The sequence below is a fragment of the Electrona antarctica genome (assembly GCF_951216825.1).
Source record: "Electrona antarctica genome assembly, chromosome: 12".
Taxonomy (NCBI): Eukaryota; Metazoa; Chordata; class Actinopteri; order Myctophiformes; family Myctophidae; genus Electrona; species Electrona antarctica.
Window position 1 is genome coordinate 13406431 of NC_136793.1, and position 21743 is coordinate 13428173.

The following is a 21743-nucleotide window of genomic DNA, read 5'->3' on the forward strand; positions in this document are numbered from 1 at the left end:
ACAACCCTCATTGTGGTGTTTCGAGAACGGTTTCAGGGTGAACGTCTGTTCCTTTTTATTTCCTACACCACGCAGCGTATCATTTCATATCTGTCCGCTACACTCGGATGGAAATCTAATTTTATAGATATAGGCTACCAAGGTTAGAGAATGTTGTTGTTGTTGTTTCCCCTTTATTGACATTCATTGATGGAGTGAATGTCCTCCTCTGCATCCTTGAGGTAACCTCCAATAGGGCTGAGCAGCGATCGATGCGCTACGCGACGGAGAACCATCCGGCACTCATATCGCTGCCGTCGGACAGAAACCTCCTATCTCCATCTCATCTTTTTGTTTGTTTGTTTTTACAGTAACCTGCTTTACTTTTATTGTACTTTGTCACACAAAATAAGCGAAAATGGCCGATCTAAAATCTCACAACGTATAGGTTGTGAACTGATACGTTGTGAGCTTGTAGACCGACTATTTTCGCTATTGAACCTCTTAAACCACTGGTGGCCATTTTCCTTTCCTACATTAAAAAATCACACCCGTGTGAACTGAGTGGTGCAAATTGGTACTCATTGGTACTGGTGCTCATTAACGTCACACACAAACAAACATAGTCACACACATAGTTGAACATCACGGACATTGCTGTTCCTTGGAGTGGTTGAACCACTCTAAAATATATATAGTTTGTGAACCAAGTAGTTTGTGTCTTAAACCTACTAAACTTATAGCAAAGTGGACATGAGTTTTCTCTACTTGGAACACTTCCTACACATCTACACACAATATCTTTTCCAAAAATAGCCCATCTACAAGCTCACAACGTGTCATAAGTCAATGCGCTGTGAGCTTGTATGCTAATGTCCCTCCCCCATATGGATGCTAGTGTTTGAGTGGTTAAAAGTGAAAAGTGAAATATGTTACGTGTGTGCATGGGTTACATACAAGATTGTATGTAACCCAGGTGACCTGACGAAGACCCACAGAGGTCGAAACGTTGTAACAAACAAATAAATAAATCTTCCTGGGAGCTACAACCCAGTGTGCGGACATCCATTCCTTTTTCATTGTACGTATATTTTTGACCAGCACCTGCAGAATATCTTGAGATGTGCGTGCTTCCTGTCGGATCCTATCTCTTACATACAAGGTTTCCACTTTCCACCTGCCATCGCTCATATTACCCGCTGACACTGGCTGGGTTCTGCTCTGTGACACCTCCAAGCCCAAGTTAAAGACATATCGATTCACGGCGTAGCTCCACACCTGCAGCACTGCAGGTCTCGCACTGTATGTCCACCTCGCTACAGAAAAGCACATCGTGGCGACAGTGACTGTCTGCTGGAGACCTACTCTGTCCAAAACCGTCACCTTTTCAGCAAAAAAAGGAAACAAAGTAAAAATGGTGTTCCAATGGATTCAGTGTTGTCACAAGCTGTTAAGACTTTTTTTTAAATACATTTTTGTGGCTTTTTGCTTTTCTTGATGGTTCAGTATTTATGAAACTAGACCGGTGCCCGGCTGTAGAGCACAGAGCTGGTAACGATGGAAGTTGGAGATCCATATTTCCCACCCGGCTATGCAATACCCGTTGTCCCCGTTCCACCCATCTGTCCCTTTTATGCCCATAAATGGAGATTTCTGTATCTGTCTCAATGTGCCCCTTTATTCCTATTTATGGAGTTCTGTGCCAGGCATGCCCAAATATGGAGTGTTATGATGTCAGAACAGGCCAACTCCATATATGGACACTGGGCAGGGGCCCTCTCCAGAGCCCGGGCAGAGGCCTTTTGTGGCGGGTCTGGACAAGTTGAACAACTGTGCAGGGTCCAACCGACTCGACACCGGGCACTGCACTCCCTGTGGGGGTGTTGAACGCTTGTGTCAAATTTGAAGTCGGTGGGGCGAACGGTTCTCCTAATAAAATATAAAGAATTCTATCAATTACACACCTCATGAAGCCTTGTATTCAATGAGATTTGTTTGTTTTTATCACATTCCTAAGCCAATAATTTGATGTCTGGGTCAGTAGACTGGAGATCAGATCATTGGCTTCGGAATGCGACAATAACATCTCCATGAATTCAAGGCTTCATCTCCTTTCACAAAAAAATAAAATTGTGAAAATAGCAGATCAGAAACGCGTCACATTGTGATGCTTTGTGAGCTTGTAGATCGGCCATTCCCACTACAGTATTTAATTCTGTAGGATGTAGTAGTCGTTAATTCACGAACAAACATTAAATGTTTAAGTAATGGACATACGAGGATTCTCCCCGACAGTGGTGACTATTGACCTCACCACAGAAAAAGCACATCCATCCAGTCAAGTCGGAGCGCGACGCGCTCTGCCATGCTCCGCATAACAATTTAATGCTCTATTTGGCCAAGCGAGTTGCTCCTTTGTCTGGTATTGTAGATTGTTCGAGACAATCTCGTGGCAATCTCATAATATAACTTCCCCCCCGCGGGGAGAGGACTGTTTTCTTTTAAACTCTTTTGTACTCTCAAAGAGTTTATTTTCTTTCTCATTTCTTTATCGGTTCAAAGATTGTATGGAGGTCATTGTGATGATTCGGTCTCCGGTGAACGCCACATGAATGGCGAGACAACAGGGACAGAAACAGACACAACTATATCAAAGTGTGTCATGGTTTTGCTGCCAAAGCCTCATGTCAACTGTGGTTACTCAAGTAACATGTCAATATGATTTTGAGGTACAGTACTTGAGTATTTCCATTTTAATACACTTTAAATACTTTTACTCCGCTGCATCTCACAGGCAAATATTGTTTATTACAAAATAAACATTAACCAATTAAGCCCTATTTTATACTTCTGCAAGCCTTTGTCCCCCACTACAATATTCTTTACATTTTAAATTACAAGTTACTGTGCAGGTTTAAGATTAGATATTATAAAACATACATACAGCCCTCTTTAATAGGCTACTCTTTATACTTTAATCCAACAACGTGTCGCATCACTTGTAGATTGGCTAATTTAACAAATGCCATTGTGAGTACTGTGATGCCAATGCTTTTGCACTTTTACTCAAGTAAAAGTGCAAAAGTTAACATTTTTACAGAGACTGAGTATTTATATATTGTAGTATTGCTACACTTTAAATAAAGGAAGAAAATCTGAGTTCTTCCACCACAGGGGTGGAAACAGATCGTCTATCAAAGGCGTGGGCTTCATGTCTCAGCCTCCTAAAGCTTTCATGTCAACAAAGCATCAGGCGAGATGTTTGGGTGTGTGGACAGATCTGCTGTGTCCTGCAGCTGTGTGCTGAGTGACCCCGGAGTGGGAAACAAAGGTTACATGAGGACGGCGCCGCACGTCTTTCTGTCGCATTAGAGCCGATGTCAGCCGGAGACCTCGTAACTGCCCAGAGCCCTCCTATGAGACACAGACTGAGTAGAAAACAATGTGCCATTTTATCATGAACAATAGTGAAGACCAATTATATGAAGGTAGGTTGAAATTTAAATGTGGTGAAGTGGTCTACTGTTGACCCTCTTATGGCCACCTTAATTAACAGTGGATTGTGCCTTCTACCTGCACTATTCATATGTTTAATTCATCATTGTAATGCCAATAGAAAAATCTGTGACATACACACTTTAGCTATCTCATTCTAACACGGTAATCCTATAGTATTAGACACTGAGTCCTGATGGTGGTGGTAACTTCACCATTATGCCGATTTTGACCGAATAGGGGGGAATAGAGGGAATCTGGCGATGTCATTTCCTGTCCAACGGATCACAACATCCGCTATCTTTCTGCACTGTGTTACACAGTCAGATGTCCGGGATGCTAAGCTATCATCGTTTATTTCAATAACTACGTCAAAGTAAGCTCTAATCAAGCCCCAAATATCGCATTTTACGCAGCGATGCACATAAAGACGCAAGGATTTATTTTTATTTTACTCCACTACCTTTATTTGAAAACTTTAGTTAGTAGTTACTTTGCAGATTTTGATTATTATTACAAAACATGCATTAAGAACTTCAGCCCTATATACACATTTAAGCCATTTGAAAATAGACGATCTGCAAGCTCACAATGCGTTGCAATGCGATGCATTGTGATCTTGTAGATCTGCTATTTTCAGAAGATTCTAGCCTATACAAAAATGCATTCTGCATAATAAGTACATTTTGATGCCGCACTTTTACCCAAGTACATTTTTAATTCAAGTTACTTTATTTCTATATTGCAGTATTGATACTTTGACTTAGGTAAGAATTGTGAGTATAGGCCTACTACTCTTTCCACCACTGAAAAGTTGAAATACGGAGGTACGAGCCGAGGTTTCGACAGCGCTCGATGCAGTTGGAACGGCATAAACATCAGCCTGTGCCTTTCCTCTCCATCAGTTGAAATAACACCAACAGAGCCAACCTAATTATGGCGTGCGTGTGTGCGTGCGTGCGTGCGTGCGTGCGTGCGTGCGTGCGTGTCACTTTCACAGATATCCGCCTACTCACTGGTGGATGTGCATTTACTCTTGTACTCAACCAATTAAACTCTATTCCTTGTAAAACAAACTGACTTGAGTTACGCGACTGCCCACTGCCAGGAACATATTGTATTTGTTAACTCCTCTGCAATGATTTTAAATATTTAGTTACAAGTTCCTTTGCAGATTTTGATTATTATTATAAAACTTACAATAACCACATTTTGATGTCTCAAGCAACATTGTGAACACAGGCCTTTTACTTGTATTTCTTAATATTGTGGTATTGCTTAAGTATAACATGCCACTTTACATTTGCTACTTTTATGTGACCCTAGGGCATTCATTTACGAAAAACCACAAAATTGTAAATATGGAGATAAGTGGTTTCTGCCCTGCGTGGCAGTTCTTCCAGCGCTGCGTGGATGCTAATCAGTGTTGCTCTGGAACACACAGCAGTGCAGCGGCATCGCTAACGTGCTAACGTGGGAGGCGGAGGAGGTTGCATGAAAAAGTAGAAGAAAAATGCGCTCCTGGTGTTTTGTAGAATATGAAGCCGTCAACTTGTTTGTTAGTCAGTTTAGGATGTTAAGCCTGAGGCAGAATTCAGTCAAAATTAATGACGTTCAGTTTTGGGCTTGTTTCTAAAGTGTAGTGTCATATTTGAGCTTCCTTCCCTAATTCAACCGGTGGTTCTCAAACCGTTTCATGTCAAGGACCCCGAAATTAATGTATTTGCTTGTGGGATATCCATTGACGATGTGAAACAAGAATGGTACCATAGGCCTATACAGTAGCCTATGTGAGTCTGTATGGTAGTAGGCGTGCAGTGACAGCGATATGATATGATACGCATCACGATACATGGTATACGATACATATTGATATTGGTTCATTCATGGCGATACTTCAATTATTTAAATTTTATACAGTAATCATTTAGCAAAGAATTTAAATAGGCCCTATGTGTGAAACGTGTGAATAGTGCAGTTGTTTTAAAGGGAAACATATTATTATGGATATAGAAAGTTGATTCTCTGTCAAATACATTGGCATTGTATTTGAACACATGTGGACACACACACACACCATGACATGAACACAGAGAATTATCGATAGATAGAGTGTATGTGTTTTAGGGAAGGGAGAAGAGTCTAGGACGTGTGAAGAGTTGTCCAGGGTGTTTTAGGGAAGGGAGAAGAGTCTGGGATGTGTGGAGTGTTGTCCAGGGCGTTTTAGTGAAGGGAGAAGAGTCTGGGACGTTTCGATCGCTGTCCAGGGTGTTTTAGGGAAGGGAGAAGAGTCTGGGACATGTGGAGCGTTGTCCAGGGTGTTTTAGTGAAGGGAGAAGAGTCTGGGACGTTTCGATCGCTGTCCAGGGTGTTTTAGGGAAGGGAGAAGAGTCTGGGACATGTGGAGCGTTGTCTAGGGTGTTTTAGTGAAGGGAGAAGAGTCTGGGACATGTGGAGCGTTGTCCAGGGTGTTTTAGTGAAGGGAGAAGTGTCTGGGACATGTGGAGCGTTGTCCAGGGTGTTTTAGTGAAGGGAGAAGACTCTGGGACATGTGGAGCGTTGTCCAGGGTGTTTTAGTGAAGGGAGAAGAGTCTGGGACGTTTCGATCGCTGTCCAGGGTGTTTTAGGGAAGGGAGAAGAGTCTGGGACATGTGGAGCGTTGTCCAGGGTGTTTTAGTGAAGGGAGAAGAGTCTGGGACATGTGGAGCGTTGTCCAGGGTGTTTTAGTGAAGGGAGAAGTGTCTGGGACATGTGGAGCGTTGTCCAGGGTGTTTTAGTGAAGGGAGAAGACTCTGGGACATGTGGAGCGTTGTCCAGGGTGTTTTAGTGAAGGGAGAAGACTCTGGGACATGTGGAGCGTTGTCCAGGGTGTTTTAGTGAAGGGAGAAGAGTCTAGGATGTGCTTTCTCCAGGATGTTTTACGGGAAGGCCTGGGCAGCATTCCTGTGTTAGCTGATCTCGGAGTGAGTTGTAGGGGTTGTATAGGGCTGGATCAGGCTTTGAAGGTACAGTTACAGAGTCCAAAAGGGTCGAGTGCTTTATCCACCACTGATCCTATATAAAGATGTAATGATCTAAACCGAGGGAACGACAACAAGTAGAAGCGCAACTGCAATCATGTTGAGAGGCACTTGACAGACACTATAGACTAGGATGTGTCAGCGCTTTGGAGTGGCACCAGCCGCTGCCAACTGCAGTGCAAACGGTGCTGACACACCTTAGCGATGCCACTCCTGATGCCAGCGTGCCAAACGCAGATAAGATCCATTACTCAGGTTGTTTATGGCTGCGTCAGGGGCCATGCATGCGGCCCCCGGGGGCCCTCGATCCCTTCGGTGACAACAGGGCCAGGGAAGAGTGATGTGGTTTTCACCTGCGTCAGGATTAATGTTGTCTGGCTGCTTTTTGGCCTAAACTAACCCCAGTCCCCAGTCAACTGAGGTTGCCGTTTTGGTTTTGATTGTTTTCTTTTATTTCATTTTAACCTGTTAAGGCCTGAGGCCGATTCTACAAATGCCTTCTAATTCAGTGGTTCTCAAACGTTTTTGTGCCAAGGTCCCAAGGAGGACCCCCAAAATGATATATATATCCATCGGGGACTACCCTTAGACCTCCCGTTAGTCCGACCCCTGCTGCGGGTTACAAATCACCCGTGCTGTGGGTTACAAATCACCCGTGCTGCAGGTTTATTTATTTTTTATTTTGTTTACTTTATCAGATTGTGTAGCGCAGTGGTTCTCAAAGTGGGGACTGGGGACCCCCAGGGGTCCTAGAGGGAGTTCCAGGGGGTTCCCCAGCAAAATGAGTTAACCGATTACATGCCACCACTGACTCCGGTGCTGTGGTCGCCAGTGCCAACAGAATGCACGAAAAAGGCCACGAAGAAGACCCGTGAACCGGCGGGATGACCTTTTACACAGAGCCTGGGAGTCGATGGTCACTGAGGGGGCGCTTTACAGGCGACCGGATTAAGGTTGGTGAGGGGTCCGTTAAAATGACCGGATTAAGGTTGGTGAGGGGTCTGTTAAAACGACCGGATTAAGGTTGGTGAGGGGTCCGTTAAAACAACCGGATTAAGGTTGGTGAGGGATTGCGGTTATGGTTAGGTTAGGGTTTGAGGTAGGTTGTCGTTCGGTAGTAGCCGGAGCTGTAAAACAAGCGTCCCATCAGCGGCCATCGAAACCGAGGCGTCCCGTGAACCGACCCTGTGAACCGGAAGTAGCAAATCGGCCATTTTCGTGCCATCGTGGGTTCCCTAGAAGTGCTAATGTGCTAACTGTGAGGTCACGCACATTTTTTTATTGAGCTCCTAACTTCGTCCCTCACCTCATATCACCTCACAAAAAACATGCAGTAATTCTGGTCTCTATACTGCCTCCCCCTGGCCAGCCGGGGCGCCTGATAGAGGGGAAAGGAACTAGTTGGAATTACGTGTTCCTTCCACGCGCTACCTCCTACCGGTGAAACTCCCCCCTGTCTTGCTCACTCCTCATGCATTGAAGGAAGCATGAGCTCAGTTCGGGGCTCTCCCCATGCAGGTTGGCAGAGGGAGAGTAGCGCCAAGGATTACAGCTAAGCAATTGGCACTGGGTGAAAAATGAATTACAGAATTGTGGGATAAAAATGTTAAAAGAGATGAAAAAAGAAAAAACGCATCAAAATCAGTTTAACCACTTTAACCCTATCCGCTATTTCAAAACAGCTTATATTTACAAGGAGAAAAAACACATGATTGGTCAAACAGGCCAAATAATGAAAACAATATATGCAGATAGCATAGCGTTGCTGTCGGCAGAAAGAAACCCATCTCCATAATTTTTTTTTACCAGGAGACCAAGGTCGAAGGCCTCTGTATTAACGAGATCATTCCTATACGAGCCGTGAACTCTGAATTAATGCACTCTAATCTATTGGCATGTATTTTGTGAATGACTGATTTCTATCGTCTCTGTCAGGTGGAAAGAAACCTCATATGTCCAAAACTGTTACATTTCAGGATTCAAAAAAGAAAAAAAAAACTGTAAAAGTAGCAGAACGAGGAGCTCTACTTTTGATGCTTTTGCGTGACGCTGTGTGTGATCGAGTAGGGGTTCTCAACGTTTTTGGCCGGGGACCCCCGGAAATGCTTTGGCAATGTCTCGGGACCCCCGCCCCGCCCCCTCCCGCCCCCCAATATAAATTGACTGCTACAATAACCTTAAACCATTTTGGGCGGGAACCCCTTTTGGTGTTTTAAGCATTGTTATAATTTAGCTATTGAAAAATAGCAGATCTACAAGCTCATAGCGCGCCACCGAGTGGCGCGCTACAAGCTTGTAGGTCTGCTGGGTTCTCAACCCACGGGTTGAGAACCCCTGAGGGCATTAAAAACAAAGTTAGAATGCAGAGATAGGAGGTTTGGTCCCGACAGCGACGCTATTCAATGTATTTTGTGAATGAATTTAGACCTGAGGACGATTCTGCAAAATGTCTTCTAAATCCTGACAGTTTTCAGAAAAACCTATATTCAGTGGTTCTCAAAGTTTTTCATGTCAAGAACCACAAAAACTGTATGTTTTTAATTGGTAATTGGCCGACCCCCATCTGCAAATAATATTTTCAGATTATGTTGTTCCAGGGACCCACGCAGAAGTTAAAAGTTAAAAGCGTTCGCTCTAAAGATTTGAGACACATTTTCACGATCTTTCAAAAATAGCAGATCTACAAGCTCGGTAGGCCTACAGTTACAGATCTACAAGCTATGAGCTTGTAGATCTGCTATTTTTCAATGGCTAAAGTATGACATAATGCTTAAAACACCAAATGGGGTTCTCGTCCACAATGGGTTAATATAGCCTACTTATAATAAAGTGTTAATATGAATGTATAGTATAATGTTTACTATAGAGCGTCGCAGTCCCGCCCTCTACCAGGGCCCAGGAAATGATTCCCCCCGTTCATTTTCCTCATAAACATTTCAAAAAGTATTTATTTAAAGACCTTTTAAGCCTCGTACAAAGCCAACTCCAGTTGTGACAAATCATGACAACAAACACAATTCTTCGGGCCGAACAAATAATTAGAAAGAAGAAAAAAACGGCAGGTTAAAACACTCTTTTTATTGTTTTTCTTCTTTGTAATTATTCCAAAATATTGTGTTTGTTGTCATGATTTGTCACAACTCCAGTTGGCTTTGTCCGCGACGTAACCGTCTTTAAATAAATACTGGAAAAATGCATTGGGAATTATTTCCTGGGCCTGGCGTCGTCATGAAAGGTGGCGGGACTGCTACGCTCTATAGCCTACTTACAGTGTTAGCTTCAGAGTGGTGTCACTTACAGCTGCAAGTTTGTGTAGTCTCATGGAGGCAGTGAGTCAGCGGGGCACTTTGTTTGGGGTGACGGGAGACCACATTTTTTCATTCAGGCCTGATACAGTACATCCTCAACTCTCTGTGTATCCAGGACCAGGAAATCAAATTATTTCACAACTGTACTTGTGGGGACATTTGGTCCTCAAAAGTATAGTAATACAAACGCGCATGCACGCACACGCCACAAGCCTCTCGTTCTAAATGAATCCGAGGCTGTGCTCTAATCCGTCAGAGGGGTGTAAATTAGAATCATGCGGTCCATTCGTTAGCGGGCAGGAAGTGATGATCCAAACCTTGTTAGTGCTCCCCATTGATGCCTCACGGATCACATTAGCATCAATGGGCCGCGAGGGCTCTCATTCAACCGTTTAGTTTATCTGGTTTTGTTCCCAGCGAGATGCCGTGCTCTTTGAAGGAAGGAACACCTGGGCCAATATGGCATCCACATCAAAGGCCACTGTTCTAAATAAAAACAACGAAACACGCGTGCGTGCGTGCGTGCGTGCGTGCCCTGCGTGCCCTGCGTGCGTGCGTGTGTGCGTGCGTGCGTGCGTGTGTGTGTGTGTGTTTCACACGGCATGTTTTTATTATCCGTTGTCACAATGGAGATAAACAGTAGCCACTTTACAAAGGGACCCAAGTGTCCAGCTGCTCCTTAACTCATTTAGACTGGAAAAGATATACTTAGTTACTTTCACACCACTGCAGACCAGGCAATGTTTTTTATTTGTGTTTTCCCTATCTTCTATCAGCCTTGGTTTCTCAGCCAGGGGTGTGCAACCTGGTGTGGTCTTTATGCTGCCGTGGTCTCATCTGCCTAGAGGTTTGACGTTGTTGTACTGTATGTTCAGAGATGCTCTCCTGCATAAACGCTGTTTTAACGCGATGGAGCAGTGATTTGAGTTATACTGCTGCCTTTTCTGACAGCTCCAACAGTCAGTCTGGCTATTCTCCTCTGGCCTCTGGCATCAATCACTTCCTCCCACGGAGCTGCCGTTCGTTGGATATATGTTTCTCTTTTTCTGACCTATACTGCTGAATGGCCTTGGTATGCTATACGAGACAGCATCACAGAGAGAGAGAGAGAGGGGGGGGGGGGGGGGGGGGGATGTTTGCAAATTACATTTTTAGATACACTGTGCAATGGTTTTGCATGTAGTCCCAGACAGTCCATTTATGATGGAAATAATAATATGCCGGCCGGGGCGGCTGGCGTAGCCGTCTGGGCGCCTTGGCTGGTAATCCAGTCTGGCAGTGTGCCGCGGGTTCAACTCCCGATTCCGACGGCCTTTACTGCATGTCACCCCCCATCTTTCTCCCCATTTCCTGTCAGCCTACTGTCACTGTCATTTGTTTTGAATGATTTAAAAAAATAAAATATATATAATAAAATATATATACATATAGCGTGTTCCACCCGGCATGGTCAGCCTGAACTTTAGCTATTCCTTTATTTTATCGTCTATGTCGGGCAGAAAACTCTTAACTCCATATTCTACATTTTTGTGTTTTTTTTCATAAATTAACACCCTATAGATCGTCGCAGTCCCGCCCCCTACCATGGACCAGGAAATGAATCCCAATGCATTTTTCCCATAGACATTTCTAAAAGTATTTATTTAAAGACGGTTACGCCGCGGACAAAGCCAACTCGAGTCGTGACAACTCATGACAACACAAACAATATTTTGGACCAAACAAATAATTACAAAGAAGAAAAACAACCAAAAAAGTGTAACCTGCCGTTTTTTCTTCTTTCTAATTATTTGTTGTTTGTTGTCATGATTTGTCACGACTCAAGTTGGCTTTGTCCGCGGTGTAAACGTCTTTAAATAAATACTTTCTGAAATGTCTATGAGGAAAATGAACGGAGAATCATTTCCTGGTCCATGGTAGGGGGCGGGACTGCGACGCTCTATACTTGAGCGTCACACAACAGCATCAAACATAGCAGATGTGCAAGCTTTGAGCTTGTAGATCTGCTACGTTTGATGATGCTTTTGAATTTGAATCCTGAAAGGTAACAGTTTTGGACATATGAGGTTTCCACCCAACATGAGACGATACCCTGTATGTAAAGTGGGAGGAAGAGGGTGAATAATCACACTGTTAGCCATGGGCCTGAGTGACAGCCATATGCCCCAAACCGCACCCAGGGCCGTGTGTGTGTGTGTGTGTGTGTGTGTGTGTGTGTGTGTGTGTGTGTGTGTGTGTGTGTGTGTGTGTGTGTGTGTGTGTGTGTGTGTGTGTGTGTGTGTGTGTGTGTGTGTGTGTGTGTGTGTGTGTGTGTGTGTGTGTGTGTGTGTGTGTGTGTGTGAATATATTATATTCATAGCTGTACAGTAGATATGGATGGTTGGACATTCATTGATCCCTGGGGAAATCCAGGTGTCACACAGAAGTGATGCAGGTACAAGTAGAGACACACCGATGTGCATACGTGTGTGTGTGTGTGTGTGTGTGTGTGTGTGTGTGTGTGTGGCCTATCTTTTAATGTGTTTTTTTCCCCTAAATTAATGCCCTAGGGCTAGGCTTATAGTGTGTTGAAGAAGTGTTAGCGAAAAAAGCCAATCCATGAGCTTGGAGATCAGCTGTTAATAAAAATCAAGTGTTTCTGTGACTTTAATGGATATTAAACCGATGCAACGTATTTACAAGAGCTTGTAGCTACATGAATAACATATATTGGTACAGTACACGGTTCCATTGTGAACATTTCCTGAAAAAGTGACCGTTTTGGGGCGAGGGTTTCCAACCCCACAGCATTATTATCTCTCCTGCACACCTTGAGGTGAAATCAGCCCGCTGACCCACACACCTGCATGCTGGCTCCCATTTAGATTAGGGACGGTTTACCCCACCCTCCCCCCGGCCGGCCGCTCGTTCCGATTAAAGCAATCTGCCCCGGGCCAGGACACAGAGCCTTATCGCCATGCCGTGGTGTAAAGTAACTATACATTTACTCCAGTATACTGTATGTACTTAAGTACAATTTTGAGGTATTTTTACTTTACTGGAGTATTGGAGTATTGGAGTACTTACGTATTTCCAATTTTGAGTACTTCGAACCCCACTACGTAGGGTGACCAGATGTCCCCCTTTGCGTGGGACAGTCCCTCATTGCCAAGACTTTTGTGGTGTCCCACAAATTGAGACCCTGTCCCACATTGTGACGTCCTAATCGTTAGTGCCCTATAGTTAGTTGGCTTTCTGTTGTAAAGCTTAAATGAAATGAACTTTCTCCCCTAGGCTTTAGTACCAAGTCGGCCATACCACCCATGACCAAAATGTAGCATTTTAAAACAAAATGTGAGTCGCCAGCGGGGTTTAAAACAAAATGATAGGCAATATTCGGCCTATAGTCAAATATGACACCTTCCCTGTCCCAATTGTCCCACACAAGTGATACTTCTGTCCCTCAAAAGAACAGTTTGGATCTGGTCACCCAACCACTACGGCGAATATTGTATTGATGATTGATGATGATGATTATTATTATTATTATTATTATTACAAAATATGAACTACTTCAGCCCTATAAACCTTTTGGCCATTTCAAAATAACCAAACATGTTCACAATGTACCGCGATGCGACACCGTGTTATGTAACCAGATGATTTGAATTGTATTTGCTTGTATTGTGCTTGACACCCCTGGTGGTTGTTCAGTGTATTTTCACACGTGCATTTTATTTTGATAACCTCTCATTCATGTCAAGATCTTGCCAGAGGCAGCAGCATGTTGTTGCTGTCCATCATTATGCTCCATGGTTTACACATGGCATTGTCTGTAAGTTGCTTTATAGCATAGAAGCGTGCATTTGTTTGTTAATTATTAGATGCATCATTCTTTCTGTGAAATGTAGCCTACAGTACTGTATGTTTGGATTATTAGCAGCTTTTCTAAATGAGCATATATGTTAATGCTTGTTGCAGTTGTTTCTATGTGTTGATTGATTGTTTAGTGCATTTAAAGCAGACATTTTGTGATGCTGACAATTATGGTCTTTATGTGAAGTTGCAGACCTACATTGCAGTTTGTCTGTATTCTATAACATATTAGGCCTCTTATGTTTATGTGCTGGTACATTTTAGACCTGCCTTATAATATGTGTCTGTTGTGTACTGATGTAACATGCATAGCCTAGTGCAGGGGTCCTCAACTAGAAATGCTGAAGGTCCACTAATCATTTTTGAAAAAGACTAAGGTCCGGTCCCATGAGCGCGGCGCGGGCCACGCAGCGGCCATCGGAGAGCGGGGCTCTATGCCTGTTTAGTACAGTCACACCAAGGCAAGCTTATACAAATCGGTTCCCCTCCCAACCAACCAATACTGGGGTGCAGAGTATGGAAATAGAATGTTTCACAAATATTCCCCTCCAAAAATGCACAGAAAATGAGGTATTGTGTTGAGGCACAAAGAACACTTATTTTTTCAAGTTTAAAAAAAAAACCCTGGCCTAGTTTTATGTTCATGTGCATACTATTGTAGGCTATATAGCACATTTCACATTTTGTGTTTTTGTCATTTTACAGTTTCACACTTCTTTTACTCCTGAGTAAAGTTACTAGACTCAACACAAAAGCCTGTTCTTTGGGGCTTAATTGATTTAATAGGAACTTGTTTAGCTCTCTGTCTAACTGAATATACTCGTCATGGGGACGTTTAGTGAGGACAGAACATTGTGAGCTTGTACAGTAACAGTAGATCTGCTATTTTCAATGTTGATACCAATACTTTAATGAGGTAATTATTTTATTCCTGACTTTTACTTGTAACAGAGTGCTACATTGCAGTATTGATACAAGTGGGTTAATGCATGTTTTGCATTAATATAAATATACAAGCTGACGATTAACTGTCAAATAACTGCAGTGGAGTAAAAAGGTGCAAAATTTGACCCGGAGATGTGGTGGAGTTGAAGTATTGGTAACGTGGAAAAACGCAAGTAAATTTTAACACTTAGGCCTCACTCAGACCTTTAAAACATTGCTGCATGCTTGTTGTATGAATTGTGAGTGTCATGGCCGCCCCAATGCATTTCCAATGGAAGTCACATGGTTTGTAGTCCACATTTTGGACTACAAGCTGTTGTATGGCTTTCGGCTGTGTTTCGACTGCGCCCCTCCCCCTCATACAACACAAATGTTGTGTCAAACCATGTGACTCCCATTGGAAATGCATTGGGACAAGCTGTGTCACACCCTTTGCATACAACAAGCTTACAGCAATCTGTTGTAAAGGTCTGAGTGAGGCCTTATTGTGCTATAAGGACGTGTATACATGTCTTCTAAATTAAAACCGGTGTTGTGACTTGGACGTGTATACTGCACGTCTTTAGGTCTTTTTGAATGATATATAAACTGGATCGCTGTAATCCATTTTTTTTGACAGCTCCCGTTGCTATAGGCAACACCTTGCTCAGAGCTCCCGGACGTGTTTTGTGCATGCACGCAGCCATTCACTTCCTTGTTTACAGGCCCGACAAATCTTGCTATTATCTCTGAATCTACGGCGCTGTCCATGGTTTTGATCAGTACGCCGATGTTCTGTCCTAATTTCTGACTTAACCAAGCATCTCGTTTGGAATATTAACGCTTCTAAAGAGAGATCAGACGAGGTCGTGCGAGGTAGTAATGGAATATTACTCAAAGGGAATTACTGAATGAATCAACCCTAGCTACCAACCCTAGCGTTTCAACTGACCAAAACATTAGATACAGAATCAGTTACATAAAGTATCAGTGACATCACTACAGCCTTACAGGTGTAAATCAGTGGGTGAAATTTGCTTTCTTGTAAGCTCCGTCAGTTCATTATTTTCCAGAAAAGAAATGGGGAATGGAGAGGGAGAGCTTGGTGAAATAGATCAAACGCATCACTGTTGTCGGGCAGAAACCCTGCATCTCCATATTCTTTTTTCCCCCCGTAAATTAACACCCTACTTTATCACACTACAGTGTCACACACAAGTATCAAAAGTAGCAGATCTGCAAGCTCGAAACATGACGCAAAGAGATATGAGCTTGTACTTTTGAATTTGAACCCTGAAAAGTCACAGCTTTGGACATAATGTGACTCTTTTTGATACATCATGATTCATCACGATTCATCCAAAATGAGTTGATAGCACAGGCAGACTCTTCACATACTAGAGCATGTCTGAAATAAATGTCAGAGCTGAAATCGACATGTAGCCTAGCTATTATGTTAGAGACCAACCACAGAAGTGAACCTTTCAAGCCTGTTTTCTCAACTCACTGTTTTCTGTAAGCCATATCTCCAAATCTGGAAGGTCAAACTGAACAACCAATATATGTCAATTTGAAGCTATGATTCCCTGCTTTCAATATGACATGAAGGAAAGAAAAAAATCCAATGACTTACTGTGTGTCAAGTTTGGTCACAAATGGAGTTTCCACCCGCCAGTGACGATCTACATTCATACACATACAGTAGCATAACAAGCAGCAGGTTAAAAAAATATAGCAGCACAATTAAGACTTGCTTTATTTGAGTGTTTTTGCTGTTTGTTGTGGTAGCCCACAAACACCCCGTCTACCAAAACAGTGAAAACACCATAGGCCTACAGCGAGAGGGGCTGTGTGTTTCTACAGTAGTAGTAAGTAGTGAAAATAACCGATGTGCAAGCTCACGACGCGTACCTCTTCCAGTAGTCATAGTGCTGCCTGGAGTGCACAGTAGAAAACAGATGGTTTTAGGTCAGTAAAAATGCGCTGGTTTTCCCATAAAAGTGTCTCAGATGAAATATCTCTGTCAAATTACTGTTTCATGACAGATGGTAAAAGGGTGGTGAGAGTTCTTGAATGAGGCCACATCTCTTGAGCAAACTTAATTCAACAATTGAGCAAAGAGCAATAGGCTACAGCTTAATTACATAATATTTTAATATAATTGAAATGAGTTGAGTTGGAATGCAAATAAGCCACTTCAGATGGCGTGCTGGGTCATAAATGTTGCATCACTGGTTCTCAATGGGGACCCTTAAGGGGTTCCATAAGGCATAGAATGTAACTTTGCTCTGTTTTTTCATAACATTTTGTGTTACCCATCGTGCCTCCACCAGCAGTTATCAGCCACTAGAGTGGTGTGGTGGTGTTTTCACTCAGTATGTATCCCTGTCTACCAAAACACCAAACTACAGCAAGATGGCAGTGAGTTTCTGCAAGTATACAACGCCACACTACTCCAGTGGCTGGTAAATGCTGCTATAGCGGGGATGGACTTTCAGTCCACTGTGTTTCAAAGACACTATTGTACTTTATTTGACTCCACTACATCTTCTAGGAAAGAAAAGAGTACATTGGGAATTAAGCACTTAAGCCCGATTTCAAATATAGTGCAAATGGCTGCTCTAAATAGCTGCCCTAAACATTACTGATATTAGTTGTTTGGGGGAAGAATGGTTATCATTTTAATACGGCAATGCATTGATATTAAAGTACTCCTGCGTTACTTCAACACCAAGCATAAATGTGCCAGAGAAACTTCCCCTTGTAGAAGAGAGACACTCTGTGTCTCTTAGTTTCACTACACCCTGAGGGAGGTGCAAGTGTTTTGTGTATTTGAATGTCTCTAGCCCAAATGTAATCAAAGCCTTTTACTTCATAGCGAACCCTCCCTGAGTGGCTGGACCTGAATGTTTGATGCCATTTGGCCTTTTTCCCCTCTCTCCAGAACTTTCACTTGTATCTACTACCTGAATACCAGTGGTTCTGGCTGGACCTGAATGTTTGATGCCATTTGGCCTTTTTTCCCCTCTCTCCAGAACTTTCACTTGTATCTACTACCTGACTACCAGTGGTTCTCAAACACTTTTTGTCTCAGGTCACCTTTGTAAATAATCCCCGGCACCCTGAATAACATTGTTACTTCACTAGAATTTCGCGGGCCTTCGGCCCGCTCATCCCAGAGTTGCGTTGCCCCGCGTTGCGATACAGAAGTCCACAGATACAGAAGTCCACAGTGACACGCGTTGTATGCAGCTGTTTTGTGTTGCAGCGCGTGCGCGCGCGTGTAGTGTTGTTGTTCTTATCCATAACAATAAATGGATCAAATATGCTCTATATTAGTTATGTATAGATTTAAAGCAGTGGCTGTCAAAGGTGTGATCCAGGGACCCTCATGGTTCCTTGAGGGGGTTCCAAATGGACCCATTATAGGTCTGTAACTCTGAGAGTGTACAAATGGAACCAAGTGGACCCTACAGGTCTGTAACTCTGAGAGTGTACAAATGGAACCAAATGGACTCTGTTATAACGTTTAACTGTGATACTGTACAAATGGAATCAAATGGGACTCTTATGGGTCCATTTGGTTTTACTCTCAGAGTTATGGGGGTCCTTGAAATTTAAAAGGGTTGAGAAGCTGTATGCAATGGCTTATGTCTTGTAAAAAGAGAGACCAGCCTATTCTCCAAAGCATGATATCTTATGCTTTGCTAGGTTGTACAAATTAATATTGGGTCAATATAATTTGCAGGACTCACGTGTGTGCTCTCTGTCTCTCTCGCTCTCTTCTCTCTCCTCCGTCTCTGGGGTGTGTGGGGGGGGGGGGGGGGGGGGGGATTAGTGGCGCTGCCTGCGACAGTGCTATACTTCTCCAGCAGCGGTGCAGAACCGAGAGAGTGACACATTCTTGTGGATGTAAACTGCGCAAGTTGTAGCTTTAAAGTTCGGATTGTGTAGTCGCACCGGTGGTACAAAGTGAATGTTACAACTCGCACGGTGATGTTGTAAGGCGCAAATGCGAGTACCTAGTCGCACTGTCGAGCCCTGTGTAGTGTAGTGGCATTTTCGCTGCATCGCGAGGCGATCCAAATTCCCCCCCGCGCACGCACGCACGCACACACACACACACACACACACTGGACGTAGCTGTGTGTTGTTGCAGCGCGCGCGTGTGCGTGTAGTGTTGTTGTTGTTGTTCGTGTCGATATTTGCGCGTCGGTTTGTCCCGCTTGTACCACGCCAGGTTTGCACAGTGCGCTCAGTGCGATATTTCCGAACGTGGGCGTTGTGTGTGTGTGTGTGGGTGGGTGTGTGTGTGTGTGGCTGGCTGTGTTTTGTTGCGTGGGGATCGCCATGTGAGGGGGCTAGCCAATAAGGGCCCTGTGTTGCATGTGGAGAATTGTGTAGGTGAGTGTGTGTGGTGTAGCCGAACGGGGTGGTGAGGACATGAGGGGGATGTAGCACAGCAATCGGTGACCCCTACATTAAGCTGTGTTGCTCCCAAGATGCAGTACAAATGCGTGTTGTAGCAACCGTAGCCAATGGGAAAACAGGATGCAGTGTTGCCAGGTCCGCGAATTGTAAGCGAGTTGTAAGTAGCGTGTTGAATGGCATTTTTTCTGGGCTTGTTTTCATAGACCTGGCAACAAATTAGGCGGGGGTGTCGGTGCTTGTGGCGTGTTTGTGTTTATTATTGATATTGATGTTGTTTGTGAGTGTGGACGGGAGGCGGCTGTAGTGGCAGTGCAATGACAGTTTTTACGCGGGTGTTGTTGACTGTGGGCGTGCGGCGCGACATGAGGAGATAGCCGTGGATCGACGCGGAGGGTAAGACTGTGTCGTGTTAGTGTGTTGTTGCAGTGTGTGTTGCAGCGTGTTGCAGCGTGTCAGTGACGTAGTAGCTGGTGCCTTTTGTTCCTGTGCGTGCTTTTGGGGACATGTTTTCAATTGTATATAAGGATAGCACCTTTTGTCATATTATGGTACGCAAATCTTTCTCCCCAAAGATACAGTATGTCACTTGGAAAACCTGAGAGAATATTTGTTTCCATTAAGACCAGCCTATGAAAATTATATAATAATATTCCCCAAAAATATCCGATCTACAAGCTCACAACATTATTAAGTGGTTACGAGTGTCAGTGGGTCTTTAATGAATACTGAACCGATGAAAAGTATTAACGCGAGCTTATGACTAAATAACTGCATTTAATCAATTGGAACTCCGTTTATTTTAATAATATAATACTACTACTACTAATACATTTCCTGAAAAGTAACCGTTTTGGACGAGGTTTGGGCCCGGCAGTGGCGATATCTCTCAGAAGTAAGGACACAAACATCTAAAGTCATTGGTCTCTCCCTCGCTGCTCTCGGCTGCTCAGCGGGAGATGTAGCACCAAACGCCCTCTGAGTGTGAACCATCTGCTCCACTGCGTGTCAAAACCCTTCGGTTCAGCTGCACTCACTGGAGGTTTGGCTCAAAGAGGGGTTCTTCCACAGGGGGTCGGAGGAGTTACTACAGGGGGCCGCCACAATCTTTATGTGATGGGAACTTCTTCTTTTTTTTTAACCACTTGAACCAACCCTAAGCATCCCTATTTGGGGGGGGGGGACACATTATACCTGTAGCTACACATATACATGTACTATACATGTACTCTCAACAAGCTTGTAGATCAGCAATTTTTGGTGAAGAGGTTTATGGTAGAAAGACAAAAGAGCAGACAGAGTATAGTCAAGTACAGAGCCAACGGTCATAATGTTTTCCACTGATGAAAAAAATAAAAAGGTTATTGAAAAGACACGGCCCCCTCACGCATAAGAAGGACAATATCAGTCACATGAACCACCAATTAATTTAACATGGTTAACATTTTTATTAAAAGTTACAATGGGTTTTGTGCCATCAAATTAATTAATCTCTAAATTCTGAATCAATCAACTTAAAAAAAAAAACTGTCTGGGGTGCTCACAAATGCCCAGAGTAGATGTTGAAATGGCCCCTAGCATGTTTGAAAGTGAAACATCCCTTTTAATGGATCTTTCCTATTCCATACGTACTGTACGTATATGTCAAAGCCTTGACCACTCTTCGGTCATCTCTGTGAGCTAGTAGGAGAATGTTTGTGGACGTGTGACTGTGGCGAGTGATGGGGAACGGACACAGGGCCATGTGACTGTGGCGAGTGATAGGGAACGGACACAGGGCCATGTGACTGTGGCGAGTGGTAGGGAACGGACACAGGGCCATGTGACTGTGGCGAGTGATAGGGAACGGACACAGGGCCATGTGACTGTGGCGAGTGGTAGGGAACGGACACAGGGCCATGTGACTGTGGCGAGTGATAGGGAACGGACACAGGGCCATGTGACTGTGGCGAGTGATAGGGAACGGACACAGGGCCATGTGACTGTGGCGAGTGATGGGGAACGGACACAGGGCCATGTGACCAACTGTACCGCCTTGTCCTGGATACTCTAGGTCAGTGGTTCCCAAAGTGGGGTCCGGGGACCCCCAGGGGTCCTTGAGGGAGTTCCAGGGGGTCCCCAGCTAAATGATAGTTTGGAACCAAATGGACCCTTATGGGTCTGTAACTCTGAGAGTGTACAAATGGATCCACCATAGTACTCTCAGAGTTAAATTAACATTGATTTTACAATCATGAATTGGGGGTCCCAGAGATAGAAATGCCATTAAATGGGGGTCCGTAGCCTAATGCATGTCAAACTGGGGGTCCTTCCTTGAAATGAAACTGGTTGGAGGGGCCGCGGGCTAATTACTGTCAATTTAGGGGTCCTTGACATGAAAAAGTTTGGGAACCAGTGCTCTACTGTAGGTGTTTTCTGTTGAGAACGCAGGTGTTTGATGTTGACATTGTAAACTAATATCATGTATCGCCTCTCTTCACAGAAGCCGAAGGTGAGAGACCAACTACAGCAGGTGAGATGCACGCACGCACACACGCACGCACGCACGCACGCACGCACCCACGCACGCACGCACTCACGCACGCACGCACGCACGCACGCATGCACGCACCTCTTTAGGAGCTTAGCCTCTTCTCTTCTTCCTCATTGATCGTGTACTATTGATTGATTGATCGTGCCGCTCAGCAGAGCGTGTGTGTAGTGTGTGCACTTCTAAATACTTTGAAGTTCTGTC

General features: G+C 44.0%; 1 protein-coding gene across 1 annotated transcript in view; it reads left to right on the forward strand.

Annotated features, from left to right (window-relative positions):
* Positions 1–21743, forward strand: part of edil3a (EGF-like repeats and discoidin I-like domains 3a) — a 210230-nt gene that overhangs the window by 43261 nt on the left and 145226 nt on the right. The window contains 1 exon segment of the mRNA XM_079516087.1: positions 21492–21521. Within this exon segment, the coding sequence (XP_079372213.1) occupies positions 21492–21521 (30 nt within the window).